At 40.7% G+C, this 22,464-nt stretch overlaps 1 protein-coding gene across 7 annotated transcripts in view; it reads left to right on the top strand.

The window, feature by feature from the left end:
- dlg2 (discs, large homolog 2 (Drosophila)) overlaps window positions 1-22,464 on the top strand; it is a 240,286-nt gene that overhangs the window by 93,243 nt on the left and 124,579 nt on the right. For 4 of the 7 annotated variants that reach the window (XM_078266797.1, XM_078266795.1, XM_078266794.1 and 1 more), the window contains exons 5-7: window positions 14,744-14,827; window positions 16,250-16,414; window positions 18,818-18,877. In XM_078266797.1, coding sequence (XP_078122923.1) covers window positions 14,744-14,827; window positions 16,250-16,414; window positions 18,818-18,877 — 309 coding nt within the window. The remainder of the gene's footprint in view (window positions 1-14,743; window positions 14,828-16,249; window positions 16,415-18,817; window positions 18,878-22,464) is intronic. The other 3 variants (XM_078266800.1, XM_078266798.1, XM_078266799.1) reach the window with 2 other exon arrangements.

Here is a 22,464-nt window from a genome sequence, read left to right as displayed (position 1 = left end):
AGGGTTAATTCCGTCAGCTAAGCAAAGAGTTCTCTATATAGCCTGTAGCCTGCATACAGGACATACATTACGGCCACTTAAATCATGTTATTGTGTTATTATTATGAAAAATTCTTTGACATATTGTGTAAGTAGTCAGAGCTTTTTAGTATGGCAACATTGTATACGTATGCAGTATGTCCTATTGCTGACCATCCTTGGGGCCAAAATCCAAAAAGATTGAGTTGTTTTTTCCACCTGGATGTCACGATCTGTTAAGTGTGTGGCGAGGCTTGGACCCAAATGCAGTTTAGAACTAATTTATTAAAACAAAAACAGTCTTACACAAAATGTCCTCCGGAAGGTAGCCAGGCAGGAAACAAACGAAACACAGAATCCGACATACAGAAACAGCACGCAACAAAATACAAGCAACAGAACGTACAATGATCCGACAAGAGACAAGGACAGAACAGAAACTAAATACACCAGGTAACGAGGACTAACACTGGACAGGTGACACAACAGGTGAAACAAATCAGGGTCGGGCAGAACAATCAAAAAGGCGGGAAACAAACAAACAAAGACAGGAAGAAAGCTAGACAAGACAAGGGAGACAAGACAGACTACAAAATAAAACAGGAACAGAACATAACAGAAAAACAAGACTACCACAATAAGACAGAAAAATACCAAAACCCTGACACTGGACCTGTACGCTCATTTCTCCTCTACTCTTCCTGCTTGGAAACTTGCGTCACTCAAAGCTGACCGTCAGCGCTCCTCTCTCTCTCTCTCTCACACACACACACACACACACACACACACACACACACACACATTCATTTATGTATAAATCTTGGCCAGCTGGTGGCACCCTACAACATGAATACTCAGAGAAACCGCTTGGTAGACTGCAGCTACATACTCAGGATACGAATATAAAACAGAAACAGTGACAATAGTTATTTTTTTCTAAATGCAAATTGGCACCAGTTAAGGACACGTGATATGGCAGATTATTCTGGTAATGAGGTAATTCTTCCACAGAAATGAGAACAACAGAAGGGAGGAGAAGGGTGATCTAGGAATAGTGGGAAGAGAGAGATGGAGACAGTAGGCATTCCTGACAGAGAGAGAGGGAGGGAAGGGGAGTGAATGATGGGGACAGTGTGAGTGTGCTTGTGTGTGAGCTAAAGCCCGAATGCAAAACCTCGCTCTCATAAAGCGTGAACCCTCTTTCTAGCTTTATTATTCTGTCTGACTGTTGATTTTTGTCTTTCTGCCTTGAAGCTCTGTGCTACTGTAGAGTCCGTCCAGCTGGTCTTTTTTTTAACAGGAATGTCTCCAATTGTCAAAAGCCCAGAGTGCACCCCAGTGCTGTGCCACTGCAAAGTTGCCTGCACCAACAACACTTTGTCGTTGATGTTTGGATGCAAGGTAGGTTGCAGATCTCTATTATGCTTCAGAGGAACACGTTGATGTTGACAGTTGCTCATTTTGAGTAGTTAAAGAGATCTTTCTATCAGTGGCTGACTTCTATTATTCTGTAGTGTTCTCTGTGTTAGTGTGTGTTATCCCTGATGAAAGTTAATCCAATGGGATAAGGATTACGCTGTTGGTTGTGTTTGTTGATTATAAGATAAAAAGTAATATTTTTTCTGAAAGTCAGTGCAAAGCACAGTTTTCTTCTATCTACAACCCTCACAACTTTATTATTGCTTACTGGGGCTTAATGAGGGCATATTTACAGCTACTGTAATATTTATGCAACCCTTCATTTATCGTGACATGTCAGGACTACTACTATGCCTTTAATGATTTTTGCCTTTAACAGTGCTTTAAGATTAGAAGATCAGGTCCTAAATTTATGTTGTGTTTCCTGTGTCAGGGATTAATGGGTCACTGTTCTAAACATTTTGATTAATCAGAAAGTGAATATTGGATCATTTAAATAAATGTCTAAAATTATGTATCTAAAGCTTTCATGGAAGCCTGTTTAGATTCTGGAACTAAATTCTCAGGGTTTTTGTTCTGCTTTGTTGATGCATAAAGCTACTGCTGATAGTATGCTGCTGCCTGCATGTGCTTATAAACATATACAGTATATAACAATAATTTGAAAGCAGTGGTAGGCCTTTACTTGTGAAGCCGAAAGTGTTAACAGTGACTTTCGTGGGAAGCTAATGTTACTAAAAATTGTAACTATTCTAAAATTAGATTGTCATGTTCTGTACTTTTTTTTAATCACAAAGTCATATTGAAACATTGCTTGAATGAAATACATTTCATCACGTTTGGGAGAACAGTTCAGAAACATGGAAAACCCACTATTACATAGTTTAGAAGGGGTTTAATCGTCTCCACTTATAGTGAAGAACTGATTATTAGTGTAACATCACAATCAGTTCCACAGAGGTTTACAGATTTTACATTTAGAAAAAAAAGAGCGCTGGTATGGGATTGGTAGTTAATATTGTATTCTGGTGAGAAAAAGTCAGATTATTTTTTTTACAGTTTTCAATTGACTACAGATTGATAGCCAGGTACAGTGACTCATATGTGTATGCAAAACAGTAAGGGCTCAGAAAACAGACAAGCTTGAACCCAGAGGCACAACTCAAAGACAGGCTGGTTAGGATAAAAGTTTACGTTAACGGTAGTCAAATAAGTAAGTAAGTAAAATGTATTTATAAAGTGAAGTAGCTCAGCCATACATCCAGGAGCCTGACCGTGCAATGCTCTAAGTGTAAGAATTTTAAGCTGAATCATAGTTCATACTATAAACACATAATTATAGTTGAAACTACAGATCTGAGTTTACTAATATTTATGAAGTGGAAAAAACAAGATTTAGTCATCAGCTTAACATGGGTATCGAAGGACCCCTAAATTATGCAGGTTGGAGCGGACAGCAGAGGAAAGAGGCCCTATCCATTGCATGATCATGGGGAAGTCCTTTTCCGTCTTATCAGCATTGAGCTGTAAGAAATGTTCTGCTAACTGGTTCCTAATAGCATTTAGATATTCAGGAAGCCTAGGTAACATAAAAGCATTACAGGGTTTAAATGAAAAATGGAGCTGGATATTATTATTATGTTATATCTGTTTATGATCTGCCCAAGGGCAGCAGATATGAAGAGAATAAAAGGGGCCCCAGAACCAAGCCCTGCGGGACACCACAAGACAGTGGAGAGGAATCTCACTCCCATTAGTCTCCCATAAATACTGTGAAACTTCTGTCAGTGAGATACAAAGAAAATCAGTCTAAAGCTATGCCTGATATGCCCACCCAATCATGTAACCTCTTAATCAGGATGTGATGTACCAACACAGAACAATCACCCACATCAGAGGACATTAAAATATCATTAGAAACCCTAAGAAGAGCAGTTTTCCGTAGAATGCTGTTTCCGAAATCCGATTGAAACTTATCATATATTGTGCCTCTCCAACACAGCAGTTAGTTGATTGGCCACAACCTTCTCTAGAAGATGGTAATATATCAAGAGGGCTAGAAGATAGCTTTATTTGTAAACTAATAGGTTTAGTAGGAAAGTAGGAAAAGAGTCCAGAACAGTAGAAGATTGAGAGGAGCTAGAGTTGGGTGGGCAAGTCCCAGGATCAATACTGGACCTAATAGCCATTACCTTATCAACAAAGAAGGTAAGAAACGATCATCTGTGGAGAAATATGGTAATGTAGAGTGGCGGTGTAACAATGTTATTAATAGTATCAAATAAAATCTTAGGATTTCTTTTTGAAGAAGCAGTTACTGTATTGACTCGAATATAAGACGAGCCTGATAATATGATGACCCCCCCTTTTTCAAGACTTATCTTTTGGAAAAATACTTCATGAGTATCAAATCACGTTTTAATAAATAAAATATTTTTATTTCAAAATAATGAAACACATTGAAAACAGCAAGGAAGTCGGTTGTTTTTAACATTCAAATTTACCTCAACTAAAATTATAAGCTAAACTTTAGAACTTATAAATACCCTTTTAAACTCGTCCTCTGCCGCAAACAGTCCATTATGCCACATTATTCGTCTGCGCCAGCCAAGGCTGGCTTTAAACTCAGGCGATTTCCACGGCTTGAGCGATGAGCAGTCCCTCATTTCATTTTTCTATCACATATTCACACACTCTCTGGTCATTCTCACAGAAGCGGCTGGTTTGGGGACCACGGTATGCTTTTCTTTGACTGACGGCGTTTTGAGGACGGTCTTTATGGGCTCTCCATCTCCGTACATTACATTCTGTGACACCATAGTTCTTGGCTGCTTGGCAGTTGTTTGATGACTCTGCTGTGTTTATCACCATCATCTTAAAGTTAACATCAAAACTTCTTCTCATGTGTTTGCTAACTTGCCACTTTGAGCTCACCGTGTCTCTGCATCTTTCAGCCTTCTGGCTCTGCTGGGGGTTTGGATTGACAGCTCCGGTCATGACGGGCACATTCAGGTTACTGCTATTTGGTGCCATCTGTTGTTGTGGATGTATATTGGCGTTTAAAAGTCTAGACCCCGAATATAGGACAACCTCACTTTTTCAGATATATTCATAGGAATAAAAAACCCGTCTTACAGTATATTTGGGTCAATACGGTGAGTAAGCAAAGTAAGAAGTTGGGCTTCCTTTACTAGTGCATTGAAAGAATTGAGATGGAGATAACAGGCAAGGGTCAAAACCAGACAAGCAGTAGAAAAGGCAACCATATCCAAGAAGGGGCTCGGCAGAGAATCATCTCATCTAGTCTTGTCGAGAAACTGTTAGATGAAATGAACGTCCATGGTGCCATTAAAACAAATTTGCGGCAACTCATTATTATTGAGTTAATTTTGACAGCCCTAGTTGTGAAAAAACTATAATTTAGCTATAGTGAGTTATTCATGGCTGATGCTGTATATAATTCTCAGCTCTTAGGTTTTCAGAGAAACGGCAGGTGATAATTAACAGTAATTAGATTAATGAATGCATTTAGTTTCTGTAGTCTGTTTCTGATCACAGCTTAATTCACATTACCCACCTGTTCCTTATAAACACTTCAAATGTTTGTGCTCATTCTTCTGACTGTAATATAGCTTAAACAGTCAAATGGTCCATTGACATTGTCCTCTCATCTTTTCTATCACTGGAGAATTACACGCAAAAGTGCTTTTTCCCTCTACTTCCATCTCCTGCATCAGTCAGTTTAAAGGGAAGTGATTAGAACATTTTCATGTTATCACTGTTTCTGTTTTTATGTCACTAAAGTTGAATATTGCTCCAATGTTTTTGCGATTACATTTCTTGTTCTAGCCCTTCTCATCAAATACAGGCACCTATGGAATTTACATATATGTATAAACACAATCTCTCTTGTACAGTGTTTGAAAAGATTTGATTTGATTCAGAATACAGATAACTGGATGAAAATTAATCAAGAATCAACAGACTATAGACACTGGTCTGTTTAGGACAATAGGATTATTCCATATAATCCCATAAATAACAGTGAGGCATATTCAACAGTGACTGAAAAAAACACCCAGACAGTGTGTGGGTACAAAATCCATCGCTCACCTAAAAAGACACACTGAAGTTATAAAAACACTTGATGACAACAGAAATGTGTATGTTTGACTGTAAAAGTAAGAAAAACAGAGGGCAGGTGCTCTTTCTTTTCCCCATAGCTCAGCTCCCCTTCCTACTGTCTGTAGGAATTAGGACCGTAGCAGAGAATGGGGGAAGAGAGTCCAACTGTAGATATATAAAGCCACAGAAAGAGGTCAGTGCACACATCCGCTAGTAGAATCCACACTAAATCTGCACAGAGGCTCTGAATCTGCCCTCGGCCATGCCAGCCCACATTTCCATCTCATCTTGATTCTGCTGTAGTGAACATCATAGAGAAGGGATCCTCTCAGTGGAGCATGACAACACCACACGTGAGCGGTGACGCTTTGCACACAGCTCAGCCCGGCCAGCGCCACGGCTACAGCACATCATATTATAAACATTCACGTTGATAGGCATTGCACTACAGGAAGAGAGTGTGCAGTTTATGGTGTGCTGACATCAAGCTTAACCAAGAAAATGAATTTACTTTTGGTGTTGATCACCAAGAAGTACATATAAAAATATGTAAATATCTGTAGTAAGAATCATAAAGAAGACAAAATAGGGCTGCAGCTAAAATATAGGAATACTATATAATAAACAATAAAGTATAATACTGTTGTAGACAGGTGAACAGCTACTATAATAAATATATACACTGTGATGTGTACAGGTATAAACAGATAAATATGGGCTGTATATACTGAGATGTAAACAGGTTGTAAACAGTAAGTAACCAGTTGAGTAAGCAGGTTTAGCAGCAGTGCAGTCCCTCACAACTGAAGGCCAGCCAGTTCCCATCCCTGAATACTGAATTCTTCTTCCACCACTACTTTACCGTTTTACCTTAATCACTTTGAACATCACGAAAAAAAAAAGTCTGACAGTATCTTATATATACTGTGTATTAGCTTGTTCTAGCTCTTCCCTAAAGTTAGGCTATACTGTATGGCTACATTATTCCACCAAATCAAAATTTCTTGATGTCTTGGCACATCGATGGTCCTTTAAGTGCGAACAAAAAGCATCGCTGTAATGCTAATAAAGTGTTTAGGCTCAGTAATATAATATAATCTCTCTCACCTGAAGGGAGGTGAAAATGTGAAGCTGATAGACATTAGAATAGAGAGGCAAGCTTGACAACTTCTCTTCACCACGGGTTTACTTTGTAAGAGCAAAATATCTTTCACACTGTTTCAGCAAATAAAGCATGTTGTTTTATGAGTTGTTGAGTTAGGGAAGACTTTTAAACTTTGTGCAACGCTGTCTACGACAAATTCGTAATTATTCTTGACTTTTAAAAAAGTTTTTTTTTATTGATAGTAAACATGTCAAATTTAACAAACACATTAAACAGCAAGTTCCCAGTGAGTTGTTGAGTTAGGAGGAAACTTCATAAAGTTTATGAAATGCTGTCTGCGAGTAATTTGTAATTATTTGTGCCTTGTTGTAAATTTGGCAAAAGCAATAACATCAAATTAGTTTTACTTTGTGTAAAAAACATTGTGTCAGTTTGTCCCGGCCTGTTACTGTACCATATACTGTACCAATATGCTCCATATTCACATCTCCTGGTGGATAGATAAATCGTTGCCACTGGTTTCCACACATGGCGCTTAGGGGTCCTGCCTGGGCCTCATCACAGAGGAACGGGAAATTCCAGGTGCTGCATCTGTGGAAATGGCAGTAGTATAAAGTAGTGTAGTATAAAGTGACATTAATGTATCAATATGGTGCAAGTGACATAGTGGAGAGCTCAAGAGTTCAGCTGTCTTATGGCCTGTGGGATGAAGCTGAGCCTGGTGGTGCAGGACCAGATGTGGTACTGTCTGCCAGACGGCAACAAGCAGAACACTTTGTGGTTGGTGTGATTGGGGTCTCTGCACTGCTGAGATCCTCCATGGATGTGCCCTCCCCCTCTGTAGAGCCTTGTACCACCTGTAAAAGTTGCAGAGTATCCTGGATCCATGTTGAACGTCATCAGCCTGCGGAGGAAGAATTGTCTCACTGTCTTTGTGATGAGTCCAGGTCCTCACCAGTGTTGGGCAAGTTACTCTGGGAGCTTAATATGTTACTCTTTACTTATTACTCCTTAAAAAAGTAATAATATTACTTTACTTATTACTTAGTATCAAAAGTAATTATTTACATTACTTGTTAGCCAACATTTAGCCAAACTGCAGAACTTCAAATATTCTGCATTCAGGCTGTAACTGTATGTTATGAACAATATCACACATTTACATAGGCCTATTGAGTTTTTTGTCGAGTTTCACATTAGGCTTACATTATGAAAAGGACCTGGCGACGCAGATTCCCATCGTCATAGTAACTCTGCACAAGGCGAGAGAGGAGAGGGACGCTGCTCTGCTCTGCTCACACGGACATGTTGGATGGATCAGAGCCTTTATCTAATGGCAGTGCTTCAAGATCCAGTCACAGAGGGTGCTGTTGAGTCCCAGGTTTCTGAGCTTAATGAAGAGCTTGGAGGGCACATTGGAGATTAATTCTGAACTATAGTATATGAACAGCCATCTCACAGAAGTGTTCCTCTGGTCCAGGTGGGAGTGGGTAGTGTGGAAATCTAAGGTGATGGCGTTAGTTTGGCCAGTATGCTAATGGTAGTGGGTCCAGTGAGTCAGAAAGAGAGGAGATGATGAAGGATTTGAAAAAGTAGCCTCCAGCTGTTACTGTAGGTGTCTGTCCTGTAGACAGCTGCATACAGCTCGTCCAGGGCTTGGTTGATGTAGGTGTCTCCCTTGGCTGATAATAAGGATGACATCCAATTATAAGGTGCTCTATGTTAGGAGAACAGGCTGTAGAATGATCTCCACATCATGAAGCAGACCCCTTCCCCCTTGTTCTTGTCTGATTTAAAATGTACAGGTTATGTCATCTACTGGAACTTGTTTGTGCCACAGTTATTATGCTTTGTCTCAACTCCATTACATCTTCACAGTAATCTTATGGACACAAATGAAAAGGAAACAAATAATAACAATTTAAATAATTTATTCTCACCCCAGGCTTCATTCACATCAAATAATGCTCCAATAGTGCTCCACACTCCTTTAATATGGTTGTGTAACCAGAGCATGGGTGATGTTACCCTGTGCTGTAATGCTTCTCTCACATAGTGTATTGTAGGTCACTGGGCTTCTCCCAGGCTTGCGGTCAAAAGGCCTTGGATTGGTACAGTAGTTTTTACAAAACATTTCACCTCATTATAGCAATTCCACTGTTAACTGCTTATTGGTATATTATGGCCAAATTTAGGCAAGTTACATTACGCTAAATGCAGTAAAGGCTATACATGCTCCATACCTTTGGTACATGTTGGTGTTAGTACTGTTGGGAATCTTAGTAGATGAAAGATACTGATGATTTAATTGGATTGTTTTATATTAAATAAAGGTAAACAGAAACGGCCGTGCGTAATGCCACTGCTGCCACCTCTGAATGTGGTCTGAGTAATCGGATCTCAGTGTGTCCTCAATGTGTCCTGGGGGCATTCCCACCTGTATTCAGTGTTGTCCACCTGTGATCGGATCACTCAAGGACAGACGATAATACCAGGTGGAAATGGGACCGACTCTGCAAGTCTCAAAGCTTCAGGTAGGAAGTACCAGAGCTAAAGGGCCCACACTGCATTAGCCCGGTCACCTTTAGTTTTAAGCCGGGACTTAAGAACAACCAGCAGCGCCCTGCCTACGGTTCTGAGGCTGTGCTCTGGCTTATAGGGGAGCAGTAATTCAGCAATGTAACAGGGAAGAAGAGTATAGTTCAGCTATGGTGTGCTTTTAGTTTCTATATTTAGATCCTCTTCTCTCGCCCATTAATTTTGCTATGGTAAGCCAAACAGCAGTAGTAGCTGCAGACACCTGCCTCCTTTCCCCTGTAGCAACACTCCAGTGGAAACAACATCTGTGTTTGGGAACTGCCTATACATCCCTACAGCAGACAGACACTGCTTCTGGCCTCCTTGTGTTCTCGTCTGTTAGAAGGACGGCTGAACAAGCAAGTGCACAATGTACTGTGTGTCTGTGTGTGTCTGTTTGTGTATGTTGTTGCAGCTATGTTTAGAAGAATCTGTTTGAATATTATTATATATCTGTTGAGACTTATAATAAGTAATTTTTCTGACTGCAATTAGTTTGCTGGTTCTCACATTGTCGGGAAGTTAATTTATCATTTAGATTTATGTTGCAAGTAAAGGTTGGAATCAGGATTAGGTTTAGGTCAAAGCTAGGCATGTAATGGTGAGAATGGACAGTGGTGTACTAGAGGACCAGTCTCATAGACACTGAGGACGTTGGGTGGAGGCACTGTCATAAAACTATCAATCAAGATTTTAAAAATGTTAAAGAAAGTTACAAAAGCTCAGTCCTGGGTTTTTCATTTTTTTTTTGAAGTGATACACTCTCATGATAAACGTGTCAACAGCACAACTAAGAAGAAGAGAGATGGAGAGAAACATGAAAAGTGCACATATGTTGGCACGTGAAACAGGGAGACTGCATATATGGTCAGATGATTATATATATATCAGCTGCATCATGACATAATACTCTGGTTTAGCACTAGCTAGCAACAACACCCTCACTGGCTCAGTGGACAGCAGTCACGGTAATATGCGTTCAGCCCACATCGGCTTCCTGCCTTCTTATCATTATGTTTTCTCTCCCAAACTCCCTGCTCGCTGTGTCTTCCCCACACTTCGCATCAGAATATGATCTTAGTCAGGTGTTTATTTTTGGAGAATCAGCCCACCTGGCGGGGGACTTCGCACAGGATCGCACAACTGGGCTCCCACATGGATAATATGTTATGAATCTGCCGAGATGCACGTTCAAGGAAGGTTTCATCACCAGAGTGTGATGTCATTCTCAGTTCAGTTTTTTTTCTCCCTCCATTTCCATTATTCCACCACCTTTGCTTGTGCGCTAACTGCGCCAGGCGCAGGGGAGCGCACAACCAGGCCCCTACACACATAATTGCCGATGATTCTGCCCCAGCACACGGTCATGGGAAGTTTTCTCGCTGAAGCATGGCGTAATTACTTTTCTCCAGCACAGGACAGAAAGCGGCTTCAGGGCGAGTTGTTTTCCCCCCTGTATTTCCACTTTTAAAATCTGCCATCAGTAAACGGTTACTGCCAACACTTTGGTTGTTGTGGTGACACCAAAATGAGAACGCTGTGAGCATGGTCCAAAATGAGCACCAGCCACTTGCCAAATGCGAGTAAAGAACTACGTTGGACAAATAAAATAAATAAAGGCTTAAAAGGCTTACTTCATTACAAACTCTTATCTCTACAATATAGACTGGCACATTCCCAAGTCTCCCAGGGAGTGGACTCCCTTCCTGACAGAGTTGCATCAATATGGCAGCATTGTTGGTCAGCTAACAAGAATATTGCACAGTGTTCTCCCTGGTGGATACGTTCATTCATCCAGTATGGCCCCTTAGGCTGCTCCACGTCTTCCTGCCTCTGAGGCTGTTGATGTAGTTTCAAGATGGAGCGGCTGCCAAAGTGGTGACACCAGAGTGCCCTGGCACCAGGTGGTAGCGAGGTCTGACTTTGAGGGCAGCTACTTTATCAGCCATGGCCAATGCCTTATGGCATGGTTTCAAGCAGGTGTTTCATTTGTCATCTTCTTCACGGTCTCCCATCTCAATCTTTGTGCTGTCATAGCTCAGGGACATATTGGGTATAACTACTATTTTAGTCATCTCTAACTTTCTATGTGATCGTTAATTTTAAATGCCAATATATCTGAATAGACACCAGAGCTGGCATCAACCTGGATTTATGTTTATTTTGATAGATGATTTCACAAAATAATTATTTGATCACAACGCAGCAGTTTGACATGTTAACATGTAGTGTTAATGGGCCGCAATTAAATAACTGTTTCATACTCGTTGAGTTGTCTGACAACAGAAACAGAAAAATATATAAATGAAAACAACTATATGGTGAATTTGATTGCATTAAAACAGAGTATAGGTGACCACCGGCTGTGTGTGTACATGCTCAGTCACAGGCAGGGACTGTGTTGCAGCAAAGTTAGGAGGACAGTTATCTGTTGCTAAGTTAAAGTTGATATATCCGATCACCCAGCACAGCTGTTGTCATTAACCTGTATTTATGTTGATTTTGTCAGACGAGGTCATGACCATGAAATAATGATTTGTTCAACCAGCCTGTCCCACTGGATCTAATGCACAGTTTTGATTTTTACCAACTGTAAAGAGGAGGAAGAAGAGATTTAGCTCTTTTTATGTTGTTCCAGTGATCCACTGTAGACAGAGGTCTAAACAACATAGAAACGCTGCTTGTCGTTCTCCATTCAAGATTTAGACGGCTTCATGCAGACATAGTCTTTTCATTTTACTGAGCCTCACTGCAGATTACAGTACAGTTCACATAAATTGCTACATACGGGCGCCCAGATAGCTCAGTTGGTAGAGCAGGCGCCCATATATAGAGGTTTACTCCTCAACGCAGCAGGTGCCTGGGTTCGCCTCCGACCTGTGGCCCTTGCTGCATGTCATTCCCCCCTCTCTCTCCCCTTTCATATCTTCATCTGTCCTGTCAAAAATAAAGGCTGAAAATGCCCCAAAAAACTCTACATTACAGTTTCTAAAAGCATAGTCTCCAATTGCCAGACCTGTCTCCACAGCACTGCGGAGGAATGTCTGGCTAGTCCACACAGCATTCTTGGATAGGAAAATAAATGGTCAGGGTTTGCATTTCTTTAAACCAATCACAATCGTCTTGGGCGGCGCTAAGCTCTGGCCGCAGCGGCTGGTACTCTGCAAAATAATCTCTGGAAGGAACTTGTTTTGGTGAAACATTTGCACCCCCAAAAGAAAAAGCAGCATACAATATTAAATGAAGTTAACTGTTCACAGAATACAGTAACGTGAGCTATTTAAATTAGCTGATACATGGTTAAACCTCATTGGCTCTTACCAGGGTATCGCCATGTGTATTTTGTCTACAGCAATCCGACCAATCTGTCCCAAAACGTCCCAGTTAGAGAGGAAATTCCATAAACGTATTCTTTGTAGATCTTTACAATCATTCCCTGAAAGAACCAAGCAGGCCTGTCTTGTTGCACGATCCAAGTTGTTCTTAAAACTTGCCATTTCCAGCGTGTAACGTTGCTCAGAGGTTCCGGTTAATGTTGCTCGATGCGACCGGAGTTTAAAGTTAACTCAAAAAAAGCAGAAAGTGAGCGACATCCGGCGGATCTTCTGTTGGCACCAAACTATCCCGTAAATGAACCGTCCTCGATATAGACTACTTGAAGCATAACTCGTGAATCCATCCCCGTTAAACTGCTGATTGTATTCATTTTATTTACTGTAAACAAAAGAAAACTGTGTGAATCTAGTCACACATTTGAATCTAGAGTCAATATAGTGTGCAGTAACTCCTAAATAATTTTGATTACTCACTGATGTATGTATGTTATCACCTTGCATCACGTTGCAGCAGTTCCAGTGTGGCTGCTTTCTCCGTGTCGTACAGGCTGTGTGGGGCTGCTGTCCCCCTCGATGGCAATGAGACAGGTCACAACATGCCAACCGTAGTACGTCTTTAAGACCCGAGTCCTCTACGATGCTGACAGGTCTGCAGTTAGTTGCCACCCATTTTGCAAGAGCGGTAGTGATTTTATTGGATTTGGTTTCATCAACAGGTTGGCAAGTAGAACTCTCCAAAATAGTGCTTTGCCTGAGCCTGCTAGCATCAACCTGAGTCACGTGAACTGTACTATGCTTAGCTCGTTTGTGGTAGCTCCAGCTTGACGTGCTTCCGTGATATTTTAATTCGGTTTTACACAATGTGCATATGGCTTTCCACCCGTCTGGGAGTTTTGGAAAATAAAAAGCGCCATTCAGAATTGTGTTGCTGCTGTCTGCAGCAGCAGGATGTGTTACGAGGGAGTATGGCAAAGTGCGGCAAAGGGTCCAAATAGTAGGCACGATGCGAAGCCGAGTGAAGTGAAAATAAATTAATAAATGGCGTTATGCTAGGCCCTTAATCGTATCGCGATTAACGCATTAATGCTGATTAACGCATTAATGCGATTAAACGGATGGATATATATATATATATATATATATATATATATATATATATATATATATATATCACATTTATCCATCCGTCCATCTTTCATCTGTACTCACTAATCCTGACCCTGTCACATTGTTTGCCTGTTGAGAGTGAATGAACTGAAATGTTAATATATTCTTAAGAATTAAGTTCCTTTGTCACTTCAGCCTTTTATTTCTGTTACATCTTACAGGATTATGCAGTAGATACGCATGCATGAGAATACAGCTCAGGCACATTTACAGAATGTACAGTATTTCTATTTTAGTAGCACTGGTAGCTGATATATTACCAGCCCCGAGCTGCATCCCCCTAACATTAGAATGCATCTCTTTGCATTGCTGCCTTTAGGCATGATCAGAAATAACTGTGATCACTGGGGCGTTACAATTGGTTTTTATCTTAGTGATGCAGCTAGCCACACTCTCGGCATGAAGATCTCTTCTGTTTGCTTAACCCCTCATTCCCTGAGTCTGTTGTATCTACTAATTGCTGTTCTGTCATTCTAAGAGTTTACAAATTGACTTTGAGAGGCATGCTCTTCCTCTTTTGTTAGATGTTTTGGCCAAGTGTTGCCTTGAGACCATGGTAAAGTGTAATAATTATTTTATTTGGTTAAAAGTTGAAATTCTAATATGTCTGTTTCTCCATTGTCTTCCTACTATAGAGAAGAATTGTGTTATGCTTTAGTTTACTCTTTATCACAGAGCCATCCATGGGATGACATTATCGTTGCTCTGTCTACCCATCTGTTACTACCTCTGTGTTTGCGGTGTGTTTCAGTTTGTAATCCCCCTAGCCACATCTGTCCTGCATGAGCTGACATCTGTCGTGATAGTACAGAACAATAGAGACACCCACAGTACTGTATGCGCCAGTACCTCCTGCTGGTGTTTCTGCTTCTGTATGGGTGGACTGCTTGTATGCTTGGGATTTTGGACGTGATTGGTTGTTTATGCACTTCATGTCTTAGTCATACCTGTTGTGTTTGCTCTTGGTGGTTACATATGGTCCTATTGCTCTCTCCAGAACAGGCCACCAGCAGTACAGGGGTCACCCCACAACGGCCAGCCCCCACCCTGCATGAACCCTGCCTTGATGAACGCTCCTTGGGTGAGAAAGGGGAGGAGGGGGGTAGTATTTTTCACTCCATCCAAATTGCATACAGTATAATTCTGGTAATCAATCAGAGTATTTATTCTGCTGACATGATATGTGACAAGTCATGATTCATTTTTCAGTTTTCATCACTCATGTAGTTAAAATGAGATTGCTTCATGTTGCACTGTAATGCAAAAATCTGACTTCTAATTCATGGCACCCTGTGTTCATTGGCTCACAACACACTTTAGAGCCATTGTTGATTCTCATGACCATCTCTGTTATCACTATTATTATTTTTGACATAATTCATGTCTACACTGGGTTTACATGTTAACCAGGGATCAATTTTGTGTCATATGAATCTGTTGTTTTTGTTGGGTATTAGCAGGGATGTCAATGTAAAATGAAACGTTACAGAAATCACATTATCAGGTTCTAGTACTGGATCGATTATAGGTAAGGATCACATTTCACAAAACACCCACACCAAGGTAGAATGGAAGTCCTCAAATAGCTGCAGGACAGAACTCTGGTTTGAAAAACAAATAAGTATTAATTATATACTAGTATTAGTATAAATAAATATAAATAAATATAAATAAATAAATAAAAAATCATAATAAAGAATCCCACAAAATACTATCAATTTTTTTTCCTATGCACTGCTTGTATTATACAAAATGTGTGTTTACCAACTGGTAATAAATGTCTGTGAGCAGGGGCTGAACACAACATCAGGATAACCATACAAGCTGATTACCCTCCAATAAAAAGCATACCCTTGTAAAGCTTATGATGTAATAGTAACACTGTACACTTTGTGGTGTACTTGTACTTGTATGAGGTGAGGTGAGGAAAAATGTTTGCTTCAAAGTTATTTGAGTAAGAGATTTAAAACTGTATCTAGTTTTTAAAATAGAGCACAAAGACTTAGCTGTTAGAATTCATAGCCTAAAACTCATTGTCTTAATTTTTTACTTTATTTATGCATTTCATCTCAAAAACATGAGATTTTTGAGATAACCAAGTTAGTACCTATGGAAGGTAAAAATCATATTTTAAGTCTGAGACATTGCCCATATAATAATATTTATACATATTGGTATTGTTATTTTTGATTCATTGTTTTTCATGAAGGAAACTTTTAAAAACATCAATTTAATTGACGTTTTTTACAAGTCAGAATATTAAATAAAATATAAAATCGCACCAAGAAAAGAATATGATGATATGAATTTGAATTTGTCAATATAATCTGTATATGTTAAGATGAATCATTCTTTGCCTTTTCTCCTGTCCTTTTCAGAGAACAGTAACACAAAGCCTATACTTACTTTTTGTTTTTCTCATCACTTCTTTGTTTGTCTTTCTTTCTCTCTCAATGCCCACCCTTTTCTCTTTCTACCTTTCCATCTCCCCTTCCTGTTTCAGCAGTACCACTACCAAGAAGACGACTCGCCGTCTCTTGACCATGGATTCCCACGGCTCACCAACGAGGTGCGCGCCCCTGAGCTTGTGCACATTTCCGAGAAGAACCTGTCTGAGATCGAGAATGTGCACGGCTACGTGTCTCATTCCCACATCTCTCCTCTCAAGGTTAGTACTCCAAACTCTCCCCCATTATTCTAAGTATGGGCTTTTGCACCTGGCATAAAAAACATTTATCCCAATTCAGCACCATGAATGACTGCCAACATGGCCTTCCCTCAGTCTCTATCACTCCTACGTTTGTCTTTTTAGCTTAAATATGATCACGGACTGCTCAGTTTTCTGTATAGTTAATTGTACATGAATGCATACTACTGTTTGACAGATGAAAGGAAAATAATCAACAACACCTTGCAGTGTGCTGCTGAGTAGACAATAGATTTTGGTTGATTTCAGCCCAATTTCGAAAGTATATTTTTTTGATGCTTCACAATCTCTAAATTCTGCTTTTGTTTTTCCTTTTATTTTATCTTGATGTGCTTTCCTGTTCCATAGAAGCTGGTTGTCAGTTTGTAGTTTTTATGTTTCATTAGAAGATGAAATGACTGTCTTCATCCCTCCTCTCTGTCTTTATCATTCCTTACACACATTTTCCCTCTGCATTGTCCTGATGCTGGTGTGTATGCTGACCTAAAGTCCAGCCTCTAACATCTCAGTGCCTCTCTCTGCCTACAAAAGAGCACTCCTCCATGTAGAGTCCAAAGTTGGAGAAAAACCTCTTTTCAGCTGTGTTCACAGGTGTCAGGTGCATAGTACAAGGCAAGCTACTGTATTATTGACCTGCTTCAATAAGACAGTGATGTTAAAGATCAGCTGGCGGTTCAGCTGGCAGATGGAGTTTGTGGTTGTGTTTCTAGTGGTAGTTTTGAGCCAGCAGAGGGCAATGTTGGAAATGAAGAGACGTTTTCTTATTGGGGCTGCAGTATATTTCAGGCAATGTTTAAGATCCAGGGCAAACCAGTCGCTGTTTCAGTGAAAATTCAGGCCCGAATATATTCAGGAATGACATAAACAACCTTGTTAGTGAAGAGACACTGGCATGAATTTGTTTTGTTGGAATACAAATACCATTAGAAATAATCTGACATGGATCTGATTTGATGTGGTACATATAGTATGCAGCAAAATAATTCTTCAATAATGTTCAAAGGAAATATTGTTGTTGAGGGAAGTGACTCTTCCCCCATAGAAAGATATTCTACAGGATATATAACTTCAGTATGTGACGACATGATTTTTATTACCCTCAGGTGCAATTTACTTTAAAAATAGTATTTTCTGTATAATCTTTAGGGTTAGATTTATTTTTTCTTTTGATTTGTTTGATATTCCATCTGCTTCCACCAGCCATCGGTTTCAAATGGTTATTAGATGTGGTCATAAATAAAATGTTATGTATTAAATTATGTTGGTTAGAATGCATTTAATCGGACTCTTGGCTTTGATTTAGTGAAGACTTTTGGAATGGCCTGCTGCATTACAGCAGAAACTCAATATGATTAAATGTCATTAAACACAGTACTTCTCCTGTAGTATTTTTGCTAGATGATTATGTTAATGCATTTGTCTTTGAATATAAGACCAGATCCTTTAGTTGTCATTGTTTCCTTTAGACATGCTGGAAATAATACACTGTCACCATCTACTGTCAGGACCTCCGAGTGCTTTAGCTCTGTTACTCCGTTACTCCCTCTTCCTGTGTGGTGTGGTGCTGTGATGTAATTCAGCAGACTATCCATGACATCTGACCCATTGTCATACATTGTAAACTGTCTGTAAATTTAATGAGGTCATTGTTTATGTAAATGTAACACACAGCAGTGATATGGCTATAACAACTTCAAACTAACCTTTGGGTTCATTATATTGCGCTATAGTTTTTTTTAACAAGGTTGTGTGAGAAAAAGCTAAATTAGCAGGTCTCTACACCGTTATGGGTGTTAATTATCACAGGAATTATATTTTTAATTATGGTTGCAAAGTTGTTTGAGTGTTGACAATTGAATTGTCATTCAGCCAATGTTGGTATATGTTTATTGACAAGCTGTGAACACAACACAGTTCTTTTTTTCTTCTTTAGAAACCAGGTGAGTATTTAATTAGTGCTGTAGTGATGATCAGTGAATTAGATTTTGCACATGTGCAGTCAGTCTGTGAGGGGGCTATCTCTCACTGGGTAAGAGGCACTTCCTCATTGACAGAAATAATGCAGGAAGCCAGAGTGATCCACTCCCTCTCATCCCCATCTAATCTTAACCCCTTTGAACATGTTTCCCTTCTCCTCCCACTCAACATGTGACAGGGTAACCATTACTAATGCTTTTTTAGCCTGATGCATTAGGCTCCCTTCTCTCTCTCTCACTCTCTCTCTCGCTCTCTCTCTCTCTCTCTGTCTCTGTCTCTCTCTCTCTCTCTCTCTCTCTCTCTCTCTCTCTCTCTCTCTCTCTCTCTCTCTCTCTCTCTCTCTCGTTTTACTGGTTAGTGATATTGTCTTTCATTTCTTACCTGCAGCCTGCACTGGTTACCCGTTTTGATCTTGCATACCCGGGTGTGACCACAGCAAACTACATGGCAAGTTTTATTTAATTTAATTTTTATTTTACCTCTGGGAAATCTCAATCCCCTGTATTTTTGGGTTTTATTTAAAACTCAAACCTTGTTTCTGGGTCCTTGTACCCATATGATTGATGTCCCCTTGGGGCTGCATGGACTTTACATTGGTGTTGTCTTTAATCCATTGCTTGAAGAAGCAGTTTTACTTTTCTTGTTGGTCGCTGCCCTTTTCTTGTCATAACCATACTTTGTTAAAATAACCCCATTCGTGTTTGTGACCCATTTGCTTGCCAGCAAATTCCATGCACTTGTTGTGGTGTTACTGTGATCTGTCTCTGTTAATGATGTATCAATTCATTAATCAATTTTATTTGTCACATGAAATTGTATGAGGTAGAATTCCAGTTAAATGAAATCCCATCAGCTCCTTTAACTCGCATGATTCATCTAGAGCAGAATGTGGGGAGAAAAGGCTGTTACCAGGTGGTTTGGATCTTTAATGATTTTTCTCAGGCGTCTGAGGTAAAACAGTCTCTGCCTCGCCTTTCTCACCAGTAAGTCATTATGCAGCGCCCAGGTCAGACTCTCGTTGATGTGGACACCAAGGTACTCGAAGCTGTCCACCCTCTCCACCGAGGACCTGTTGATATTAAGGGGGTGTAGTTCCTTCCCTGCTTCTTCCAGAAGTTCACTAGCATCTCTTTAGTCTTTCTGACATTCATGAGTAGGTTGTTGTTGTTGTTGTTGTTGTTGTCTTGACACCAGCAGGTCAGGCCCTCTACTTCTTTCAGGTAGGCCTTTTCATTGGTGTCTGTGATCAGGCCCACCACAGCTGTGTCGTCTGTGTGATGATGGTGATTTTAGTTGAAAGTGGCTACACATTGGTGTGTGTAGCAGGGGACCCAAAACACAGCCCTGGGGTGCTCCGGTGTTAAGGATGAGGGTGGACGAGGTGTGTCCGCCCACCCTTAGCACGTCTGTCTGTGTGCCTGTCAGGAAGTCAAGGATCCACAGTGAGGTGTTTAATCCCAGGTCCTTGAACTTTGTGACAAGCCTGGAGGGAACTATGGTGTTAAACGCTGAACTGTAGTCTAGGAACAGCAAAGCTTTCTTTCTTTTCCAGGTGAGGGTGGTGTGGAGGATGTGTACACGTTGAGTGTGTGGCGACGTTGCCAGGGGAGAACGAGCATCTTTTTAGCTGCAGTTATGCCTGCTAACAATACACGTTTTGCGGGATATATTTGGGAATCATTCAAAAGCATGGCTGAGGGTAAACATGGTACTACAGTTCATATAACACAGTTCAGTAACACATTTGACTCCAAAAATTCGCCACATTGCTGCACTCCCAAAACTTATGTATAAAAGAATCTGTCCATCAGGTAGGAGGTCACATTTTGAGGAGGGAATAATTCTCATAATGTAAGTCCTATGGATAAAGTTCAAGTGGATCTGCTGATGATCAGGGTTCTTTGAGGATTCTACCTCAGGGCCTGTCTTGGTCTTGTAAGTAGATGAAGAGAATAGGGAGTGTAATACTTGTTATAAGTTCTTGGTTTGACCCTCCTTATATGAAATGCTATGCAAAGCATGAGGGGTGAGTGTAGTACTCCAAAAAAATCATATGCCCTTATGGAGGACCTTAACTCAATATACAGAAAGAAAGAGAACCCAGGCAGGTTATATATAGTGCGTAGGTCATTAAAGGTGGGGAGACAAATAAATTAAAAACAAAATCGTTAAATATATGTATGCCTCTGCTACTAGTCTAGCTTTGCAAGAAAAATACATCACTGCAAGGTACTTTCTTGGAGAGTCGTGGTCCCATAGGCAGCTGTACTGTATTGAGCCCAGCACCCGCTCAATGAATGGGGTGCCAGCTGTCATGTTCGTGCAGTCGAATCAGATAAAGGTGGGCGGTGTTAACCATAAGGCCACCGTACAAATCTCAGATAGAGGGCCCCCCGCCATAAGGTCCATGAGGTAGTGAGGCCCTGCGTGGAATATGCACTCACCCCTGCTGCAGCCGGTCTGTCTGCCTCCTTATATGCGTGTCGGATTGCATCCACAACCCAATAACTTGGTCCTGGAGACTGGTTGCCAAATGCAGTTAGGTCTGTAAGAGAGAATTAGTCAAAGAGCTGGTCTGTTGTCCTGTAGGCATGTGTCCAGTGAAGATCAGCCATTAAAGCCCTGACGGGGCACAACAGTGACCACCCATTCAACCTTGCTTCATCATCCTAAAGGAGGGTGGAAAGTGTGCTGCTCATTGGACCGACTGGCGTGGGACCAGACCTTAGGGTGGAGTACAGGGTATACCTGGGTGCAATAGCAGAGCTGATTGTGCAATACACCATACAGTGCCCTTCAAATACAGGCAGAGAGGGGGCAAAACATTACACCCGCTGAATAGGTCAGCTTTGGTAGTGGGCTATACCTGGGTGAGCTGATTGTGCAATACACCATACAGAAGCTCTCAAAGCTTTTACTAAAAATGAAGAAAAGGAAAACTAGCTATCCCGAGAGGGGCCTGCAGACCAACTCTCTATTCAACAGTAAGTGTATATTCGCTAAACTTCCTCCCAAACTTGAGTTACCATTGTCGTCTGCTGTCACAGTAGAAATTGATCAGTAAAGCCATACACACCTGGGCTTGATAAGCCTGTGTATGCATGTGTCTTAAAGAGATATCCATGTCAACTGCCCCAGTGGAATCAGTCTCCATGCATATGCCATAGGCTTGGGTCGGTGTAAACATTGTCAAATCGGTTTGATATCAGGTCAAACACTGGACCAGTATACCAAATTTTACCACTAGGTGTCACACTTGTCTCAACAGCTCCCAAGTGAGACCGTGAGACTTATGAGAAAGTTCATAATGACGCTGTAGCGACTCCAGACCACATAGCAGCGGTAATGCACCTCTAAGCCATGAGTATTTATCTGCAGTGAGCTTATTAAAACTTCTTTGGTTAGATGTTTACACTTTGTCTTGTCTTTTTCAGCTCACCTCTTTCCTCGGCTTGAAATCCGTCGTTTTCTGACTAAAGGGGGGCGTGACGAATAAACGACACAAAAATGCAAAGTAATCGCTCAAATGTACACGACTCGTCCTTGTGTGGCGGTAGTGTCAGTGATCCTCAGCTGTTTTTCAGACTGCAGCAAAGCGCTCCGCTGTGCTAGAGATTCAGAATGCTCGGGAAAATGTATGTTGGTGTGGTACCGCACTTCTTGATCAATAAAAGAGGGAAGCTACTGAAAAGCTATTTGATTCAGAAACTGCAACACTATTTAGAAGTAGTAAAACTAGTACCGCTACTGCCCAACACTGCTTGCAATACAAGTTGGATTTAGCGCTGTGACAGTGTCGGCACAGGTTGCTAATGTAGGCTACTTTTTAATTTGCCAGAACGTGTCATAGTGACAAATGCCGATTCAACCGGTTTGATTTCATGCTAACCTGTTGAACTGGCATTTGTCACTCATCCACCGGACCGGTATCCTGGCTCCGCCCTCCTACGTACTTCCACTCAATTTTCATTTTCCTTCAGTACACCATCTGGGTTTGCGGTATATTCTTGGGTTTTCTCCAGCCAAATCTTTGG

Source organism: Sander vitreus, chromosome 13 (genome assembly GCF_031162955.1).
Source record: "Sander vitreus isolate 19-12246 chromosome 13, sanVit1, whole genome shotgun sequence".
In the NCBI taxonomy this organism is placed as follows: domain Eukaryota; kingdom Metazoa; phylum Chordata; class Actinopteri; order Perciformes; family Percidae; genus Sander; species Sander vitreus.
This window is presented reverse-complemented; position numbering and strand designations above follow the sequence as displayed.